A 22,317-nucleotide genomic window follows, 5' to 3' on the forward strand; every position below is an offset into this window, starting at 1 on the left:
TTTATGGCGGAAACATCTCCACAGCAAAGTCCCAACAATTACTTTAAACTAACCCTCCTAGTGCCCTGGGTTGGCTGCCTACTGCCCGAAGCCAGCTGGGATAGGCTCCAGCACCCCCGCTACCCTAGTGAGGAAAAGCGGTTAAGAAAATGGATGGATGGATAACCCTCCTGGTTCGAGAAAGGCTATAGTTACTTCTGTTTCCTGTTAATTTGTCGCCACCTAGTGGATTAAGCATTAAAAAAAATAGTCAAGAGAACCGGGTCAAAAAGATCACATGCCAGGTATTTATTTGCTTACTTGGTTGCATTTCCATAATAACAATAATATACATTCCGAAAATATAATACTTTAGTATATAAATATACTATATATACACACATGCAAAGTACAAAATTGTTGGTACCCCTCTGATAATTAAATAATTTAAAACTGACAAAATAAAAATGTACCAGCACACATCTGCACCCTGTACAGATTTAACACACCCAACGCCAAATTTAGCAAAGTAGCCCTGGTTTTACAGTCATTTTTTCTCTCTCTATCTTGCGCTGCTTCATTTTTACATCTTGCCAAAAAGGCTCCAGTTTTTTTTCATCTGTTTAAAAGGACATTCCCCCAGAATCTTTATGGCTTGCCAGTTACATTGCGGCACATTCACTTACAGACTTTTTTTTTTTTTTTCATTAACAGAGGGCCACCAACAATTTTTTTTCTCCCCAAGTGTCAATATTATTCTTTCCTTTGCAAACGCTTTACTCAAATGTACAGTTGTGCCTTAAGATACGAGTTTATTTTTTTTCCCTCCATGCCATACCATGCTTGTCACGTGAAACATCCAAGGTCCCAACACTGGCACCACTTGACCACAGCTGCACTATTAAATGTTTTATAATAATTGTTGTCTAGGAATTATCTCGAAAATGTTTTTATTTAGGTAAAAAAAATAAAATAAATCCAGTAAAATTAGTGCAATAATGGGTGTATTCATTGAAAATGACATTTTTGTATAGTAGTTTCTAAACATTTCCTGGGAGAAAAAGATTTTGTTTTCCATTGTTCACTTTGTGCACTTTATTTCAGAAAAAAAATCCAGATATGACTGCGTGGGGAAAAAATGTTTTCTTTTACACTGTATTTTCTATTCACCAATAAATGTTGACCTGGGTTTTAACTACTGTATTCATAAAGTAAATATAACATAGAAAAAAAAAAAAGACTTGAAGATCACAAAAATGATTTAAGATTTGGTAATTCAGTGATGCACACCCCTTATTGAAAAGTATCATTACTGCATCGGCAATACTGTCCCTGCATTTATTTATTTGGTACCGGATCGATACCCAAATATGCTGTATCACACATCACTAACGGATACACTGTACATAACGACAGTAACAGTTTCCCATTTTGGCAGTAACGAGGCATTCTACATGCAGGATAAAGAATACATCCTTGTGTGAATTGTTTTATCGTTGGTCTGCATGTGTTGCTGCACCGTAACACTAACAGTCCATAAACTTTGAATTAGAATAGTTGCAGCGCATAATACCGCTTCTAAAGTTAAATACATCGCAACTAGTGTCTAAACCAGGGGCACACTATCCAGCCTGTTTTCCATGTCTCCCTGTTCCAACGCAGCTGATTCCAATGACAGCTCATCAGCAAGCTCTGGAGAAGCCTGATAATGATCCTCAGCTGCGTTGAAATAGGGAGACATAGAAAAGAGGCTGGACAAGATATTGTTAGTTTTACTTATTTTATTAGTTTTTGTTAACTAAAATAACCTTGATCAGCATGAAGCTTGCAGCCGAAAGTAAAATCTAAAATAACCAATGTGTAATTGTCTTTGTTTAGTTAGTAAACTTCAACTGGGAGTGGCTTGAAGCGTCTTTTTTTTTAAAGAGTTGCTCACTATTTGCCAAATGGTTACTAATTGTGAAGCGAATATATTTTAATTAACTGCCACAATACAGCAGTGGTATCAAGTTTACCCCCCCCCCCCTCCCCCAAAAAAATAAAAATAAAAAACTCAAACAATGGCTCATATCTTGAAAACTTGTAACTTGGGTGACTCATATCTCAAGGTACCACTCTACATTGATGACACGTACAGCCTGATCAGTGCTCTTTTTGGTCGCCATCTTGGTAACAAATGTTCGGATTTATCACAGTGGAATCTGTAAACACCACTGGGCATTACTTTTCATGTAAACTCTTGACTATTGATGAGAACTTGCCAGGGACCACCAACTCGATCCTCAAGGTCACCTCTCTTTCCATCCTCCGACACACCTGATTCATATGATCAGCAAGCTCTGCAGAAACCCAATAGCCATCCTGATCATTTGAATCAGGTGCATTGGAGGAAGAAAACTATTAGTGTAAGTGTAATCATTTTGCTTCCGACAAGTGGGTCATTTCTTATTTTCATTTGCTTTTTATAATAAACAGGACTCTGCATACTTAATTGTTCAAAGGCAAGCAGGGATCCCTGAGCCGGATGTTCAATATAAGTACCTCTGCAGCCACACTGCAAAACCAGCAAAGTGAATGAGAATTGGTTTAGAGCTTCATGCTTCCTGATAGGATGGAGCTGTGCACCTGAGCTGTCAGGGGTACGTAACTCTTGAGCTTGTCATCGAGGATGTAAAGGGGGTCCTGGATTCGTCCTGGGTCAAAATTCTCCTCCACTAACTTCACTTTCAGTTGCTTGAAAGTCCCCGTCAACTCCACCTCATCCTACACAGAAAGAGTAGTAGTATTCATGGTAACTAATGTGTGAAAATGTATCACTAGCTTAGCATGTGGCATGCACCACATCAAGGAATTACTATTTACAGCAATGGTGTCCAAACTACGGCCCAGGGGCCATTTTTCAGTGGTCCGCGACATATGCTAAAAATGGCATTTGACTCAGTTCAAATAAAATAAAACAAAAATGTTTGGAGATGGTCAAAGTAAGAAGCGAGGGTCTCGAAAAACAGGTGCCATTAAAGGTTATTTTAGTTAACTAAATGAAGCTAATGAAAAAACGTAAAACTAAAATTAAAAAAACAATATTGTTACCGAAATAAAATAAAAGCAAAAATTCTTTTTAAAAACAAAAACTAACTGAAATTACATTTTATGTTTATAAAACTAACTAAAACTAACTATAATTATAGCAAACATGTCCTTCGTTTTAGTCTTTGGTAATTAATTGAATGCATGAGCCTTTGGGGATGATTTTAAATGTGATTTTTAGTCGATTTATTTTGATACAAACCGGAATAATTACGTTTGAAAGTATGTCACACAGAAGTGACGTCATCTAGCCGCCGCCAATAGAAAAGCACCTTCAGATGACGTCGCTCCCATGGTGTTTTTTAAATACTGAGCACAAGTAATACACATTTAAAAAAAAAAACACAACTAATACTAATACTGAAACTCACAAACTAAACTAAAACTAAGCATTTTTTTTTAAAGAACTAAACTAATAAAAACTAACAGAACCACCTTGAAAACTAATCAAAACTAACTAAAATGAAAAATTCCAAAACTATAATAACCCTACTGCCATATTACAAATAAATTGGTTGTAGCATTTTTCTAAATATGCAAAAGCTCAAATAAATTATTTGTACAATTTTTAGGACTAAACACAATTTCTCTTCATAACATTATGTGGCCCTTGCGTCCTTCTGATTTTCTGTATGTGGCCCTTAAATGAAAAAGTTTGGACACCCCTGATTTACAGCAACAAAAGTCGCAAAAACTAAAAAAAAAATTTTGGGCAAGTAGCAGTTTCTACAATCTGCAGCATGTGCGCTGACATTCGTGTGATTATAAACTGTGAAGACAGTGAATGAATCTTACCTTTATCCTTATAAAGCGTGGCCTAGCATATGCAGGAAGATAGCTAACCACATGATTATAGATTTTACTTCCATCGAATTGTGCTCGTTCCTTTACAGTGACGGCGGCCATTCCTATGCGTCCCTCGTGCCCTGAAACAAACCATACAGAGAGCACCCAAAGGTAAATTAACATAAAAATGTGAAATTTATACAGCAGTTCAACAAACAAACACATTTAACGCAAAATGAGAACAGGTGTTTATGTGGCAAAACGTTGAGCTCAATGTTACGGAAATAACCGAATGCTAACTCGTTACACCTGTAACACGTTATGATTATTCAGAATATTAAAGAAATATATTGTGTTTGGGGTTGCACCACCAACCAGCAGTAACGATATCCAAACATCACAATACGATATTATCATGATATTGTGGGGGCAGTGGCGATATTTAAAAAAGATCACAATATTGTAAAAAAAAAAAAAAAAAAGAGAGCTCATACTAAAAAAACAAAAAACAAACACAATATTGTGCTTTTGTACACAACAGCAATTCATATAAACCACTTACAATCTCTAATAACAACATTGAGGCACTTACTTTCTAATGCAAGCACACACTGATCGCTTCACAAGCAAATTAGGTTCCCCTTCATCTGACAATTAGCATAGATTTTAAACATCCCTAATGAAAATTAAATTCCACTAATAAACAAGCCACTAGGGGGTGCTAGAACTGCACAAATGGAAATCAACCTGACTTTTTTTTTTTTTTTTTTTTTAAACAGATGTGTTCCTTTTAAATATTGTGAACTTGACGACGACGATATTGTGGCAGTTTTAATATCACGATATTGCCCTTATCGTGACATCCCTACCAACCAGACATACCCCACAAGGTTTAGGAGACTACAGTGTGCTATCCATTTAAAAAACATATCTTTGCCATTAATCTGAGTAACAGAAAAGTCAATTCATGTAAATTACAGAGTTTTATCTCCTTTCCAAGCAGTTTACTAGGGCTGGGTTGAAATAAATAAATAATCACCGTCAAATTCATTACAACAGATATTTTGAAGTACCTGGAACTTGGACCCCGTAAACATTGGCTTCTTTGATACAATCCGTCAGTGTCAAGATGTCTGAAACTTCTGTTGTAGCCACATTTTCACCTTTCCACCTGTGAACTCACAAAAGAGAACTGTGTGAAATGTTTGCTTTTGTTGTACAAGATGACGCTTTTGGTAAAATAGAAGGTTGAAGTGACAAAATTGCTGCACCTGAATGTGTCACCTACACGATCCTGAAAGTAAATAAAGTTGTCTTTGTCAATCCTCATAAGGTCTCCGCTGTTGAAGTACAGATCTCCCTTTTTGAAAACATCACGGAGTCTTTTGCGCTCCGTTTGCTCTTCGTTCTGGGCGTAGCCGACGAAAGGAGCGATGTCGGTAATCTTGGATACCAACAATCCTGTCTCACCTTTGGGTGCCTCAATGCAGAGACCATTAGCATCTCGAATCACCTTATCGCGCTCTGTATCGTACTTGACCAGACTGTAAGGAAACAGTTTCTAGAAAAAAATAAAACAAAATGCATATCTTATCAGGTTGTGGTTCTAAAAAAAAACAAAAAAAAACACATCACCAAGTAACACCTAAAAAAAAAAAAAAAAAAAAAAGGCCTTATCTATTCATCAAACACGAGACTTATGTTTTTAAGTATATTATTGTAACATTATGCTGGTTGAACATTAACACTGCTTAAATGTGTAGGGGGTAAAACAGTACTTAACTCATTTACTCCCAATAACGTATAAATACGTTTTTTTTTTAAATGTTCTAAGTGTCCCAAAGACGTATTTATACTTTTTTTTTTTTTTTTTTTTTTTTTTTTTAATGCTAGAGCATACAGAAGGCTTTGATGCAGCCTCTCAACTGCAAAGACCGGTTGCAAAAATGGTAGTTATTACACAAATGGCCAGTAGGTGGCAGCAGAGCAAAGGAGATCAACCAGGGCCATGTAGAAAAAAAAGCTCAATTACTTACAATTCTAAATAGACTTGTGAAAACTGATGAAACTTAGCTCTCTTCTAATGCTAATTGCTGCAAAACAGATAGATACAGATAGAAACATACTTTTTTTTCCTGATGAAAGAAGAGACTTTAATCTTTCTTTTGATAGGTTCCATGTTTTTAGAGCAATAGAACACAATATTCTGTGGGCCTTGCAAAATCAGTCAAAATCCTGTAAAACAGCCGGAAGCGAACGGGATTGCTTCTGTGAAAATGGCTGGGAGTGGATGAGTTAAAGACCATATTATTATAAATAATATTTTGGACTTGACTTACCCTTTAAATAACAATTTAATAAACTGTATCACACACACAAGTTAATAAAAAATAAATGTTAAAATTAAATACAAATGTATGGAACCTAATTTAAATACAGCAGAACCATACTTGGGCAGCAATTCTTTCGCCTGCCACTAGAGGGAGCCGGCATACCTCTCGTATACCACTTTGAGAATCACTGGCTAGCAGTTTACATAATGGATGGAGGGATGTTAAATAGTATACTGCATACTCTATTACATATTTACACAGGGCAATTGTTTCCTTACCCTGTGCACAAAGTTGACCCTTCCGAGGGCTCCAATTTTCCCTGCATAGTTGAAAAATCCTACATTGCCCTCAGTGGAGGCATAAAACTCTTTGACCTGAATGTTCCCAAAGCGGTTCAGAAACTCCCGCCATATCTCCGCTCGGATTCCATTTCCAATGGCCAGTCGTACTTTGTGGTCCTTGTCATTTTCTTTCTGTATTACAAGCATAGACAGTTCGGTAATTCAGAAACGTTTCAACAACAAATTGAGTCACAAATTGAGAATTTTGGTTAACTATTTTAGTTAGTAAATTATTATTATTATTAGTAGTAGTAGCTGTAATAATTGATATTAGAGATTAAATACAAATGTATCGAACTTATTCAATGCAAATTAGCATAAGCAATACAGATAATGGATGGATGGCTGAACTGTACATGAGCAATGATTATCTCAAACCACTAGAGGGAGCCTGTATCACATTTTGAGAATCGCTATTTTGAGAGTTAGGCTATTCCCTAAAAGTTGGAAGAAGACTATTTGAAAGTGATCCTTGCGGAGTCCTGACCTTTGACATTGCTCAAAATGGGACTTCTTTCTTAAATACACATGGCAATAATCCTCAAAAATTTGAGATCACGGGTTGAGGATTACAACCTTGTGTGTGTTAGCAGGTCTACAGACATGATACAGTCGTGTGGCCCCATCACTTACGTATATTAGGACCATAATAAAGCATCTTTCTTGCCAGGTTAGCACACGTTATATAAGGCCGAATTCAGACTAGCTTCGCATTCACTGAATCGGCTGAAAATACACACAAAATATTGAAGCATGTGACCACTCGCATTCCTCCCGAGACCCGATAACCAAGTTACTCGATATGGTCTTCCAGGGTAAAGGCCAGGATCTATTTATTCCGAGTGGTGACCAGATACAACTGAGTCAGAATCAAGTGCTAAATTGAAGCTGCGGTGCATGTGACGCAATTAGATACTCTGAATGGCCGTGTATGAGCAACTTACAGTATGCATGAATACAGTACATTCATTTTAAGAAGATAAAAAATGATTGCATTACCCTGAAGAAGGTTTGCTAGTGTACAGATAACTAACGGTTACAGTACATGTACACATAAGGAATCAGACCCCGCTGATTCTGACGCAGAAGGCTGGAACCCGATAGTCGAGATTTAACGATTTCTATTTTGGTAAGCCAGCTGTGATGAGCTGAGGGAGTGGGAATGTGCAGATTTGGAAACTTATCTCCAACAGGATCTGTAATAAAAGGCAGCCTGGGGCACGTTAGTTCTCAGTATTCGGGGTGTGAATTTGTCTTGAATGAAAATGTGATACAGTACTTCAAGCGGTGTGGAGGCATGGCGCCCAGAAAGCTCTGCCAATGACATACCCTGTCTCAGATTCTTACTTCCACCAAGAGGGAATCGTGCACCTCGCATGGGAGGTTGTGTTTTGATCACGTTTGCTAGTTACTAGGGCTGGCCTTTATGGCACAAAATGCAAATTACGATAGAAATTGAAATCCTTCATTGGCAAATTTTAGTGTAAACACAAGTGTAAAAATTACAACGAGATTATTTCTCAGTAGGTTAATTCATTATGTAACTTTGGCCTCTTGGCACCTGAATTTATTTTAAATTATAAAAAAAAAAATAAAAAAAAGTATCTTTGCTTTCAAGTAGATGGTAAGTTGAGAATGTTAATTTGAGTAAAGTGTAAAAATTGATATTGTATTAGTGCTGTCACTATTTTTTTATAATTCATTAATCTATCAATCAACTAATCAGATTCATTTTAAATTTGTATTAAAGTGTATTACAAAAGCATTTTTTCCCTAATTGCAGTTTATTTTGTATTTTGTATTTGTATAGTGATTTTTAAAAAAAAGTGGGATCGATGTACTATGAAAAAAAGATGTTTGCAAATATTTTATTTTGATTAAACATGGGACTCCACAAATCAGTCACCAATTACTGTTGATATGCTGAAATCAGAGGATTTGGACAATTTTAAATGGAAAAAAAAATGACTCCAAACTTATTAAGATAGATGTCGATTAATCTGATAATCAATAAATTGTCCATTAATCAATTCATTTTGATAACACAACACAATACAATTAGTTATGTAAATATCAACTAGTGGAGCCTAGAGTTCGAAGTAAACATGGTGAAGCTGCATTTAGCTGTTATGCTGCACACAAATGGAATAAGCTGTCAACAGAAGCGAAGACAGCCCTGAGTGTAAATACTTTTAAATCCAAGTTGAAAACTTTGCTTTTTCACATACATCACATTATTATTATTATTATTATTATTATTATTAAACTTTCTTACACTGTTTTTAAAGTTTGCTGTCTCGTGTTTTTACATTGTCAATGTATGTTCTTTTAGTAAATTGTGTAACCTAATTTTGTTTTCTCTTCTTTGCTCTGAATGTTAACTACTGTTTGTTGATGCTTCTTTCCTTGTGTAAAGCACATTGAGTTGCCTTGTATATGAAATGTGCAATCCAAATATATTTTTTAAAAAAAAATAGCCACAACAGATATTTATGTTTAAAAAAATAATAATAAAACAGCACCATATTCCATCTCAGGTATGAAGATTCTTTTATTGACATAACCAAGTTATGTTACAGTGAGTGAACACGTCGCTTGAGCTCACTTGTGGAAACTTTTTCCCTGCACTCATAAACGTCTTGTACAGGCTGATGATGCTTGAGCATTTCACATTCCTTTCCAGTTTTCTATGCCATCGTTCTATGTTGGAAACTGGCTGGGCACTGGCAAAAGTGCGGTCAACAATCACTCCTTTGTTGTCAAATCATTTGACTGCTCATACGCCCACGTTCAAATGCCCCTCCTCCCTTCTTCCTCATCTCCAAGTCACGCAGGCGCTTTTGCTGCACAGTCCCAAATGCTTGGATCTCTTGTTTGCAAGCGTGACAATCAGATCCAAAACCCGTTATCACCTGGTGTAGGAAAATAAGATATCACTTTAGAAAAAGAGTAGACACTTTCATCTATTCAATGTATACATAGTTACATCCACAAACGGAACTTTACACAATTCTATTTTTTAATCACCCGGTTTAGGAATGCATCACTGTCCCCACTATCACTGAGACAGCTGTCATCACTGCTCACAGGAGGAGCCCTGGACTGAGGTCCTCGTGCTTGAGTTGCATAGAAGGATGCTGCATTTTTGTTTTGTTGTTGTTGTTTTTTTACGTTATACAGAAAAATAATGAAAAAAATAATAATTATAACTCACAATTGTCTTTTTCTTTTTTTTTTCTTTTTTTAAACAATTTTCCCGCCAAAAACGTTAATTGACGTTAAGGACACGCCCACAGAGTACCGCCAATTGACGTCAAATATGTTTTTTTGTTTTTTTCTCTCTCTCTCGCTCTAAACGGGCAGCGCAACGTCTTTTGCAGCTCTGGTTTGTGAATGGGGTGGAAAAATAAACACACAGTAAATATGGCCAGCAGATGTCAGCATCGTATCTCTTTTCAATGGGCTGTATCAAATTACATGAAAACATGGCCGATCGTAGGAAATAGAACGTTTTCAAGGATGATGTGAATGATTAAAGCGTTTGTCACATTAAATCAAATTCACAGAGCGTCACTAAACAAAAAATATTAATGTCAAAGTCACTTTCGTGCACAAAATGTATCTTTTTGCAAAAAAGTTTGTTTTCTCCATTTACGCTTGGTGTCACTCAAATTACATATTTTCAAATGGTAATTACTAAAGAAAGATGAGTGAAAATGCTCAAAATGGCTGGGACTGTAGGGGTAGTCTTTTTGGATAACGTTTGGCAGTAAAAGAGTTAATTAATGATTACAGATATTAACTAGAATGGCAGTTCCTGAAGAAAATGTATGAGTGTTGAAAGCCATCTAGATACAGGCTGAATGTAGCAAATACGCTAAATATCGATTTCATCAAATATATACAAAAATATTGTCAAAGGTACTCTACCTCCTGAAATTACAAGTACACAATGATACATATTTTTATCTAAGCAAAACTTACCCCAAATCAGACAACTTATCCAAGTTTGCAGTCCAAAAATGCCGGCGTAGCACGAGTAGAGCTCCGGAACAGGATTTAGCGTCCCCTGCGAACTGTGGTCCTATGACAAATTAATACTTGCAAAAGGTTCCTATATATGGTTCCTGTGTTACAAAGTTCCAAATTACATTTTCAATTACATTGGTTTATGTTGGCATCTTCTATAAACTCGTGAAACACTGCAAATTGAATTCTACTGAAAATGGGCAAAACTCTTGAAACTTTACCTTGGGTGTGCTGCAGAGGTAGCGCATCACTTCCCCGATGTACTGCACGACCGTAACATCGTATTTCCTGCAGTCGTCCCAGAACTGAGAAGCGGAAAACTTCTTCTTCAGAATGATTGTGGACCCTCCAAACACAAGATCATTAATATCAGTCATCAAGCCAAACTGTGATATACGTCATCATACTATCGTCTTCCAATTGATTATTATTCATAAATAGTGGTTAACTTACATACATGTGTAGCACAGTTGAGTGTTAAAATAATGTAAAGTGATTAAACATACTTATTTACTAGGGCTGGAAAGTTCTGTATTTTTTTTTAATTAAAGAATTATAACTGTAATTCAAGAAAAGATTCCTCTGCCCAAACTAATATTGTGATCTAAGAAATTGAGGGGCATATTCACTAAGAATGCGCTGCGTCCAGTAATAGCACGAAATATTGCACCACAACTGCACCCGCAGTCTGCGCCCAGTAGGGGTGTGAATTGCCTAGTACCTGACGATTCGATTCGTATCACGATTCACAGGTCACGATTCGATTCGATACCGATTAATCCCGATACGAATGGTCACGATTCGATACCGATTAATCCCGATACGAATTTATAAGTCGATTGTTGCGATTTTTTTTCATTCATATTTAGAAAATACTAATCAGTAAGCTTGTAGAGTGTAAGATTTATATGAAAATGTATTATTTATTTATCTGAAATTTCAGTCTTATAGAGGTTGTAATCTGTTTCATGTTTGAACAGCATTAAAATAAAAATATTAAGGCTTAATGTGCCGTTCATATAACATTCTTCCATGCTCAAGGTGTGAATCCTAAAAAAAAAAAAAAAAAAAAAAAAATCGATTCTGCCTTTTATTGAATCGATTCGAGAATCGCGCGATGTAGTATCGCGATATATCGCCGAATCGATTTTTTTTAACACCCCTAGCGCCCAGTGACCCACCTATTCACTAAGGATATTGCTCTAATCATATACCGGCGCAAACACGCCCACAAAAATGACAGCTTGGAGCAAATTTGCACCTGATTTACCACACATGGCAATGGATTTGCGCCAACAACATGGTTGTTATAGTAACAGTTGCGAGAAAGATGACATTATCAGAAAGCGAGGTTGGACCGAGAGTAAGCGTTTAGAGCGCCATTAAGCAGAGAGGACGACAACGACGTCATTCATTGATAAAGTACCAATTATTGGTGCGATCGTGTTTCAAAAATATATTTTCAGAGGTTGGCGTGGCCGTACAGTATGCATCTGGCACGTAAAAATGATCGTAAAATGCCTCCCCGCTATTGCCGATGAGCCCGGGTTACGCGATGTCTTAAACTAACACGGAAATATTTCGCTCTCTTTTTCTCTCCCTCTTTCTCTCCTCTCTGCGTGATGAGCAGCGCATGTTGTGCGGCAAATGGCATAATGCCGGAGATCGAGGTGCGTCAGGTTAATACATGCTTTCCAAAAACGTTATTTGCGTCACGCAAACGCGGTGTTGCTATTTGCGCTGGCGTTAGTGAATTAGAATCTGCATATCAATGAGTCTCATTTGCATTGGGGTGGGGGCAAATAACACCGGCGCACCGTGACGCAATCTGTTCAGCAGAGCACTTAGTGACGGATTTCCCCATCTGCACGTGTTTAGTGAATTAGGAGCTCCCTAAATGCTCCATTTTTGCCGGTTAGCGCGGTGCAAAGGCGACGCAAACCTTTAGTGAATAGGCCCCTGAGTGTTAAAAGAGAAAAAAGGGGGTCTTAAAAGCAGCACATACCATCCACTTGTATATTTATTTATTTATTTATTTATTTATTTATTTATTCAGTTGTTAAAAAATAGTGACCATGCCGTCACAAAACCCCCCAACCCATCCCCAGTTTTATACTAACAGCCTCCGAGCTGTATATGCCTCATAGTTTATACAGTAGTCCGCTTACGAGATGGGAGGAGCAAGATGGCCGCCCTGTGGCTTCAACGGCTTGCACGGGCGTGTATGGGCTTTCGGCTATCCAGTCATATATTCACATCAGTGGTGCAAGTTCAAGTTCACCTCTGCAGAGCAGACAATACACCTTGCGCACTCTCTGACAAAGCAGGCGCCACTGCCACCTACTGTAGTTGATGTGTAATTACTTTATTCTAGTATAGAAAAAGAAGAAGAAGAAAAAAAATCCTCCCCCGACCATGAACTTTAGCCTAGTAAGAAAAAAAAAAAAAAAGCTTTTCGAAGGTCGAGGTAATCCACTGTTTAGCAAATAAGCTCTGTTCAGATTATTTCTTCGCTGTGACAAAAGAGTCTATTTGGATTCTAGTAGCAGAAAACGCAACACTTGCTAGAGGAAGTATCAGGTGGAAGGGCAGGAAGCACATTTCACTGATCTGACAAAAGCAGATTTTAGATACTCATAGTAAATCACCATTTCTGAGAAGCCATTTTAAATACAGGGTGTCCTTAAATTATGACCGAGTTCCGTTCCTACCCTGGCGATATAACCTGAATTTCGATGTAATTCGGATTTCACCGTTAAAGTCGATATATTTACATCAAAATACTTTGTACAGTAAACATATTTGTGCGACCCGGGAAGAGCCAGAACCAATATTTCGTGTTTCCGCAAGGACATTCTTTGCTGATGGAGCTAATTCAAAGAAACACGGAAATGTGACGCTCCTGATGGCGAGTCAAACTGCTCGAATGAAGTATGATAAGTAAGGTGTGGTCTTGTGTGATTATTTGGTGTTCCATGCCAGGGAACGCAGCTGCTTGTCTCTTCTAAGGTCAAAAATGGGTTGAACCGTCTCAAGGAATGTGGTATATGGGGAATTTTCAAACTAACGCTGGATTTACATTACAATTCTTTTTTTTTTTTGGTTTGTTTGTTGGGGGGGGGGGGGGGTATGTGGTAGTGTGGGAGGGGAAAAAACATATGGAATTTAATATATTCACCATGACTACTCCCGTCTAAACCTAGGGGTCCGCCAGGAGGCGTCCTTTGGTGGTGGTGGGGGGCTTTGATTTACTGTCATGACTAGGGTCATGAAAGGGTTATGTTTACTGTCATGCAAGGGTTATTTCTGGGTCATGACCGTGAGGTCAAGTGTCTGTTTTGAACTGATGTAACCAGCATCTAGTTTCAACTGGGCTTAAGCTATGTGATGTCTGAAGCTATGTGATGTCAGGAATCTTTAATCTCTTTATCTGGTCAACAACCAATCAGATAATTTCATGTCAGTCCTGCTACCCACATGTCTAGCCACAGCCAATATGATCGATTCACTGTCTATATAAGCCTGACTGAGAAGTGTTTTTTGTCGGATTATTACCTCTGTTCCTCTGGGCAACTCTCGTTGTTTTTCGTCTAGTTACGTTTGTTCCACGCCTCTTTATGCGAATAAAGTGTCAAACTCTTATTTGTGTCTGCTTTGTTGGGATCCAAACCCAGAACATAACAAGCAGGGTGCAGTTCAAGGAAGGCCATTACAAAATCTTTCATTTCAGTCTGCTTCATTCAGTGAAAAAGAATCAGGCGCCAAATTAAATGAACATGAAGACCTTCAATGTAAATCCAACCCAACAGAGACATACTGTATAGTTTAGGGTTGCGCCGATCAATCAGCCACCGACCGTGACTGGCCAATCTTTGCGGGAAAAGTTAGTGACCGGCATATTTTGATCAAAAAAACAATCACACACAGCGCACGCAGCACCAATGAACAAACATGTCTACCATGTGGAAGTTTTTGTGAGAGCGTTGTCAAGTTCACATCCTGCAAGTTAACACATGCCACAAAAAGATACCTCGCGGGAGTTTCAACACAACAAATTTATATATATATATATATATATATATATATATATATATATATATATATATATATAAAGTATGGAGAGCTTGTTTACAACAGCTTCACTGTCTTGAATCAAACCAGAACAGATGAATTGTTTAAAACAAACGCATTCTGATTGAAGCGTCAACATGACTTGTGGATGTATGACTTCTGATTGGCTAAAAGAATATGCCAATAGGGTATATGCCACAGAAGAGGCGGGACTGTTTTTGCACATCAGTTTGTTTCCGGTTCAGTTTGCGACATGTGGGCTGCGTCAAAAATACATGTGCTTCCGACTTTGTGCCCCTCGGTTGTGCGTTCGCAACCCAGACCGGAAACAAACTGATGTGCAAAATCACGTCCCGCCTCTTCCGTGGCATATACCCCACTGCCATCCCTTTAAATAAAAGTGAAATCCCATTCTGATTTGCCATATCATGTTTTACATAGAGCATTTTCATCCCGTTTGGTAATTTGGTTTGTCAACTGAGGGCTTGTGAAGCTCTTTGAGACTCTTTTATCAGTAACAGCTATACAAATAAATGTAACTTTTGAGTAACACATTAAAAAAAATATCTATATTTTTTTTAATGTGATTCTTCAATTAATTAAAAAAAAATCAAGATTTATTGATTAATCAAGAACAAAAATGGTATTTATAAGTCTAAAACTCATTGCATAGGTGTGGTGATAGGATAGGTTGTCTTTGCGTACACTCACCTGTCTCAATAGAGCCAATAAAGCCTATAATGAATCCCGCTGTGTGGTACAGAGGCAAGTTGACATAAATGACATCACTTGAGGAAACCCCATTTGCAGATAAAACAGCCAGTGCTATTAGGAGGCGATTCTGGTTGACCACTGCTGCTTTGGGCAGGCCTGCAACACAACACAAACGTACGGTAAAACAGGGAACTTATTCAAATTTGAGTTTTCAATCACTACCATTGCAGTACCTGTGGTCCCTGATGTATAAATATAAACGGCAGGACTTTTGTATGTGATGTGTGCTCTGAGCGAACGCGGAAGGGCGGCGTCTGATGCTTGATCCACTTTATCAGAGAAGCTTTCGATGCCTGGCGTGTCACAGCTTTGGACCATCAGGAGCACGACGACTCCCTGCTCCCGAAGAGATGGTAAAACATCCTCTACGGCTTCCTTCAGCTCTGCGGGACACATAAATGTCGGCTATCACAAGTAACCATCATCAATCAATCAATCAAACTTTATTTATATAGCACCTTTCATACATTCAAAGTGCTGAACAATTAAAACATCCATAATACAATAAAAAGAAAAAGCCACCCCGTATCTCCATGATCGTACTCACAGACGCACGCAAACCACAACATGGTGGGGCACAGAAGAACCCTGTGAGGAAAGGCACCCAGGAGGAGTTCATCCACACTGAGAGGGATGGCCAACCACCACAGGGACGAATGCCATCCCATAAAAGAGGCAACAAAGTGCTGTACGTGCACTGCCATTGGTTCAGAAGCTTCCTCTGGTGTGAAAGAATCATTGAATTAAATAGATATTGACAGTGATTTACACTTTTTTTTTAAATACAGTAAAGTATATTTTTTACATAGAGGTCAGTTGTTTTTAACTTTTAAGTAAAATATTTTTTTAATCAATTCTATTAATCCCTATAGTACAAGGTTTTAAGCACATGTTAATGTGAGTGTCTTACAATAATTAGGGCTGTCAAAGTTAAAGCGTTAATAGATTAATTAATCACGGAAAATTGTCACATTAATCACGTATTTACGCAGATTAATCGCACTATTTTTTTTGACCGCACATGAGCCTTGAACGCAACCGCGGATGGTTACATTGAAGGCTGCGCAGGTCAGTGATTAGGTCAATGCACGGCATTTCCTACGCCTGTTGTTCCAAAATGAGCGGGGTGACTCCAGTCGGTGTGCTCGGTGGTAAATTTCACTTTAAAAAACACCCCGATGGGACTTTAGATAAAACAAAAGTAATTTGCATTTAATTAATTAATAATTGCTGAATTGAACCCAGTTGATATGATGCTGTTACCAAGTTTTCGTCAGTATTTAGCATGTTCTTTGCAATGTAATTGATGAATTGCACCCAATTGATATGATGCTGTTATGTTTTGAGCAATACACGCATGCATGCAATTGCGTACATGCATTTAATCAATGTTTGCAAATGACATTCAGATAATAAAATGCATTAATGTCAAAATATTATGCTATTTTGTATTTTATATTACGCAAGTAATTTAGCTGATTAATCGTGATTAATCAAAATTAAAAAGTGTGATTAATCAGATTAAAAATTTTAATCGTTTGACAGCACTAACAATAATATTAAAATTTACATAAAATTATTTTGCCGCATGAAAAAAACGATTTCTTTCATTAGATAATAAAAATGTAATTTCTTTAGGTACAAATTAAATATTGCAATAATATCGATATTGCTATATTCAGCAACTATATTGCATGTTTTTTCAATATCGTGCAGCCCTAGTGGCATCTATAGGCAGTTATAAACCTTTTTTTGAGGGGAGGGGGTGCATCAAATACTTTCACTATTCACAGGCAAGAGGCAGGACTGTTTTTTTGCAAATCAGTTTGTTTCCGGTTAGGTTTGCGACGTTTGGGCTGCGTCAAAAATAATTGTGCTTCCGACTTTGTGCCCCTCGGTTGCACGTTCGCAACCCGGATCGGAAATAAACTGTTGTGCAAAATCACGTCCCGCCTCTTCCGTGGCATATACCCCATTCATCAGTTATGAGGTTTGGGATTTGAATCGCAGCTGCAACCTTCCTACATGGAATTTCGACATTTTCCACGTGTCCCCATTCCCCCACGTACCGTACATTCCAAAAACATGCAAGTTCGGCTAGACAAAGGACTTTAAACTGTCTATAGATTTGAATGCAAATTGTTGTTTAATGTTTATCTACATGTGCTCATTTTGCACAAAACTACTTAAAAATCAAATTGCATAACTCTACAAAAGTCATGATTATTCAATATTCCAGTCGCATGTCAGTCACTGGACTTCACATGACTGCTGCAACACCCTAACAGGACTCAGTGTTATGAAACTTTCAGACAAAAACATCATTCATAACTGGCCTTGCTAGGGGTGTGCTCAAAAAAATCGATGCAGCAATATATCGTTGCGGGACTCATTACAATACACGTATCGATACGCAGGCATCAGAATCGATATTGCTCGTTAACATTAAATAGGCAGTTGAAGTTTGCCTTTGCAGCTTGCATTGTACATAAAAAATAAAAACCAGCAGCGTCTTTGAAGTTAATTGCCTTCAATTAATGCAAAAATAGCTCAGCCATGATTGGACACTGTGTCTTGCTAAGATAAATGAAAGCAAGGAAGAATGTCAAAATGTATTTACTTACAAACTTAACATGGCACGTGTCTTAATGTACCAATTTTCGTATATTTTGTTTAAAAACGAAATAGAATGTGTTACATGAAAAAACAATGATGTTTTTATTTCCCCAAATATTTCAAATAAGCATATTTTGGAGCTGTAATTTTAAAACTTTGATATTTTTGCTCATATCGGCTCATGCCTATTAATAAATGTTCCCGGTGTGTCTGTGAAAGCTGCTCCTTGCTCTGCAGTGCGTACACATTTAGACCAGGCATGCCGCTAGGTAGTAAACCACAAGAGCTGCTCACAAAAATATTTTTGTCAGTCAACATAACAAACATATCCTTTAGGTATACATCCATCCATCCATTTTCTTGACCGCTTATTCCTCACAAGGGTCGCGGGGGGTGCTGGCGCCAATCTCAGCTGGCTCTGGGCAGTAGGCGGGGGACACCCTGGACTGGTTGCCAACCAATCGCAGGGCACCTTTAGGTATACATATGACTGTTATTATAAAATGCAAGAAAATTAATGTAATATATTGGGATACGTATCGCCTTGAAGATCAAGTATTGGGATACATATGTATCGTGATACATATCGTATCGTGACCCCTGTATCATGATACGTATCGTATCGTGAGGTTGGCGGCAATACCCAGCCCTAGGCCTTGCACATTCGGTTGAGGAAACAACAAAACTTCAAAACCTTTACCTTTCATCCACATTCTTCTAGGGCAGTTGTCAATTATTTTCTGTTAAAATGTTAAGTACTGTATCGGGTTTTCTGTGAAATTACATTAATCTAAAATGCACTGCAATTTGCTGGTGAACTTATGACATCTTTTTCCTTGTCTTTCAGTGTCACCTCCAGTTGATAAATATCTAATAAATATTATTTAAAGTTAGATGTATTTATTTTTATTGCACCCCAGGAGGCTTTTTGGACAAAACCAAAATAAAGACTAACATCTAACACACATATTCTGGATGAAAAGAATAGACTGTTAGAAGTGGATACAATTTCATGTCACAAATATTAGAAACTAGTTTGACAGTTAGCGGGAAGGCCTTTCAGGCCCTCCAGTCCCGTAAAAGGAAGAGGAGCAAACTTGCTCTCCAAACTCAAGTTTACCTGCAGCTGCAATGAGAACCTTGGCCTTGCTGCAGTCGAAGCAGTGCAGCAGAGACTTGGTACGGATGTTGTAGTTGAGCAGAGCCACCGGGGAGCCCAGCTTGGCCAAGGCCAGCCAGGTAAAGATGAAGGCGGGTTCGTTGGGCATAAACAGGGCCACGGCGTCCCCAGCTGTGTAGCGGGGGTTAGCGAGGAGCGCGTTGGCCACCCGGTTACTTTTCTGATCCGTCGACGCGAATGTGTAGACGTCATTCTCGAACACCACGAAAGGTTTGTTCGGACGGGCAACTGTCTGCTCCAAAAAGCGGTCCAACGCGAAGAAAACGGGTCTCCTCCTCCTGCGCCTCCACGCGAACTTGAGCAGAATCCTCACAAGAGCTCCGATATACAAGATATCCGCCCAAAGATACGGGAAAAGTCGTTTAACAGTCAAAGCTACGACGGGGAGAGCCGCAAGAGCTGAACACAAATACATCCACATGATTGTTTGATAACGGGGAAAGTCCGCTACAGGCTACAAAAACAGAAAAAATAATAATAAAGTGCCTCGCCCCACAGCGAAGTAGGGAATGTGGTAAATAAGGATTTTAACTCGAGGGGAGGGGGCGGGGCATTTAGTACTACTAGAAAAGGGCAAAGTGGGGAAAGTAGGCTACTCATAATCTGTTAGTACAAATACTGACTTTTTTTTTTTTTTTTTTTTTTTAAACTTTGTTTCCAGTACAAATCCTGCCTTATTTCCCTAACAGTCAGATTTTTTTTGTTTTTGTTTTAACAAAAGCAGAGGAGGTAAAATTAGCCAAACTAAGTAGGCGTATAGACTAGTAAAGTTAAAATAATATTAATTCAAGTTATGCACTTAAGTATTTTATTTTTATTTTTTTAAAATACCATTGCTAAAATGTATTTAAGTATAAAAGACAAGGGGGCAAAAGTACTCACAGTCGGTCGGTACAGATACAGATGCTGAAGTAGTAGAAAAAAAATACTACTGCCTTGTAAGTGGAAGTACTGATTCAACTCTATTACTTATGTAAACCTAAAAACAATAAATTAAAACTCAGTCGATGGAGAAATGTATTACAAGTTCAAAAGCAGAGGTAGCAAAACTGGTAAAAAAAATAATAATATAATAATAATAATAATAATAATGGTCAAAGTGGAAGTACTGTAAATGTTTGATTGTCCAGGTTATGGTACTGTGAAAAAATATTTAAGTTAAAGTACGGATACTTCTGTTAAAAAAATAAAAATAAAAAATAAAAAAGACGCCAGTAAACATAGACATACAAAAGTGATAATATTATAATTTAAAGTGGGGAAACTATGCAAAAAAAAAAGTATGAATTTGAAAAGAGGGCAAGCAGTTTTTGATGGCGTTATAAAACCCCGACGTAGATAGAAGCTGTCATGATCTGTGTTATTTTGTTGACCTTTGAGTTTTGCGTTTGCATTGTGTTTTGATGGAATTTGTTTGGTGCTGTATGGAGTTTTGTTTTCCTGCATCTCCTGTTTCTACGGCGACAAGCAAGCTCCTCGCACCACTACACCTGGGACACCTATAGCCTCATCAGAAATCTGTGTAACCCCATTTCAACCTTTACAACATTTTATTTGATATTCTTATGCATTTGTCAATCCGCCTTTAGCCACAGGAGAGAAAAAATCCTGGAGCTGTGCCCGTTCGACACAGAGGTTGCGCCTTACGTCGCCATTTTAAGCCAACATCTCAGTTGTCGTAAATGTGCATTGAGGAGCCAGCGTTCCAGTTGGCATACGATAGGACAGGGCCAGTGTCGTGACCCAGGCAGTGTTACCAGTGTGTGTTGGGAATGGCTTGGCAGTGCCAATCACCCCTGTAAAGAATTTGAGGGCAAATGAGGGGACAGTCCATGAAGATGAACTAAACTCTTTATGCAGGCGTTTGTGCAAAGCTAGAGAAAGTCTATCTGTAAAATGAACAGCAATTAATTTTGGGGAAAAAACAAACAAACAAAACATTATTAATATTAATTTTAAAACAATTATGTTTGAATGATCATTCATCCAAGGCCATGTGGCTCGTGGCACAGGTGAGAATAGGAATGCAGTTCAACCAGCGAATCGAGAGCTTTGCCTTTCTGCTCAGCTCCTTCTTGACCACCAACAGGCTCAGGAGAGAAAACTCCACCAGCCGCCACTGGTAGCGCCCTTTACTTTGTTTTTATTTGTAGCAATCTGATAATTGACATACCATAAAACCATAAAACCTACCACTTTACTGCTTCCATGGCATAAGAATCCTATACGTAATAATGACTTTAAGCAGACCTTCATCTCAACAGATTTGCCGGTGTTACATAATATCCTATAGGGAAGACACAAGACATTCAAGAATCAGATTTATCATGCATATAAATTTAGATTTTCATTTTTATAGTGCATTTTACTGCCCTTATCAAAAAGAACAGGTATCAGTTTCTTTTTTAGTAAATATGTGCAAGATGTAATTATACAATAAATTTAGATATTAAAAATGCGTGGCTTCCCATATGATGGAAGGTTTATCTATTCCTACTTCATATCGAGAACACGCAACCACCCTCCCACAGACATAACTAATGCATGCTGATAATAATTATCACATGCTGTACATAATATCATATGCATCGACCACCTTTAACCCTGGTTAAAGCCATCAAATGCAGTGCTATCACCCCCAGCCCTTATCATCAAATTCAAAGTTAATCAGTTAATGTTTATGACAAATTCCTTATTGTGACATGAAATGGCGCAATTGTCATTTGGGAAGTTAGTGAGGCAAAACTACCAGATTTGGGGATTTTGGTGCTACTATCTATTGTGTGTAACATACCTACTAGCTGAGCCTAAAAGTGTTACTAGTGATACATAATAGACTACTAGTAGGGTTAAATTACATACTAATAGTCAAAATAAATGATGCTAATATACATAACTAGTAAGAGAGTTGAACTTCTATTGCATTGAGTTATTAAAGAGTGTATCAGAACAAAGACCTCAAACTGGATGTCAAGGACACTTAATTGTTCAAGCTGTGTTTCACGTATGTGATCAGACAAGCACAGACACTTACATATTTTTTATTTTATTTATTTTTTTAACAGATCAACGAATCTGCACGTCTGCGCTCCCTGAGAGTTATGCTTGTTATCCCATGTAA

At 37.8% G+C, this 22,317-nt stretch overlaps 1 protein-coding gene across 1 annotated transcript; it reads right to left on the bottom strand.

Annotated features, from left to right (window-relative positions):
* Nucleotides 1–2,009: 2,009 nt before the first annotated feature.
* LOC144017261 (long-chain fatty acid transport protein 2) lies at nt 2,010–19,714 on the bottom strand. The gene is made up of 9 exons (XM_077518628.1): nt 19,137–19,714; nt 15,574–15,783; nt 15,338–15,496; nt 10,777–10,901; nt 6,464–6,658; nt 5,124–5,413; nt 4,926–5,023; nt 3,862–3,992; nt 2,010–2,742 (listed from the first exon to the last, which is right to left on the bottom strand). The coding sequence occupies exons 1-9, from the start codon at nt 19,615–19,617 to the stop codon at nt 2,566–2,568; spliced, it is 1,866 nt and encodes a 621-aa protein (XP_077374754.1). The 5' UTR covers nt 19,618–19,714; the 3' UTR covers nt 2,010–2,565.
* Between the last annotated feature and the right edge of the window lie 2,603 nt (nt 19,715–22,317).

The sequence above is a fragment of the Festucalex cinctus genome, chromosome 4 (genome assembly GCF_051991245.1).
Source record: "Festucalex cinctus isolate MCC-2025b chromosome 4, RoL_Fcin_1.0, whole genome shotgun sequence".
NCBI lineage: Eukaryota > Metazoa > Chordata > Actinopteri > Syngnathiformes > Syngnathidae > Festucalex > Festucalex cinctus.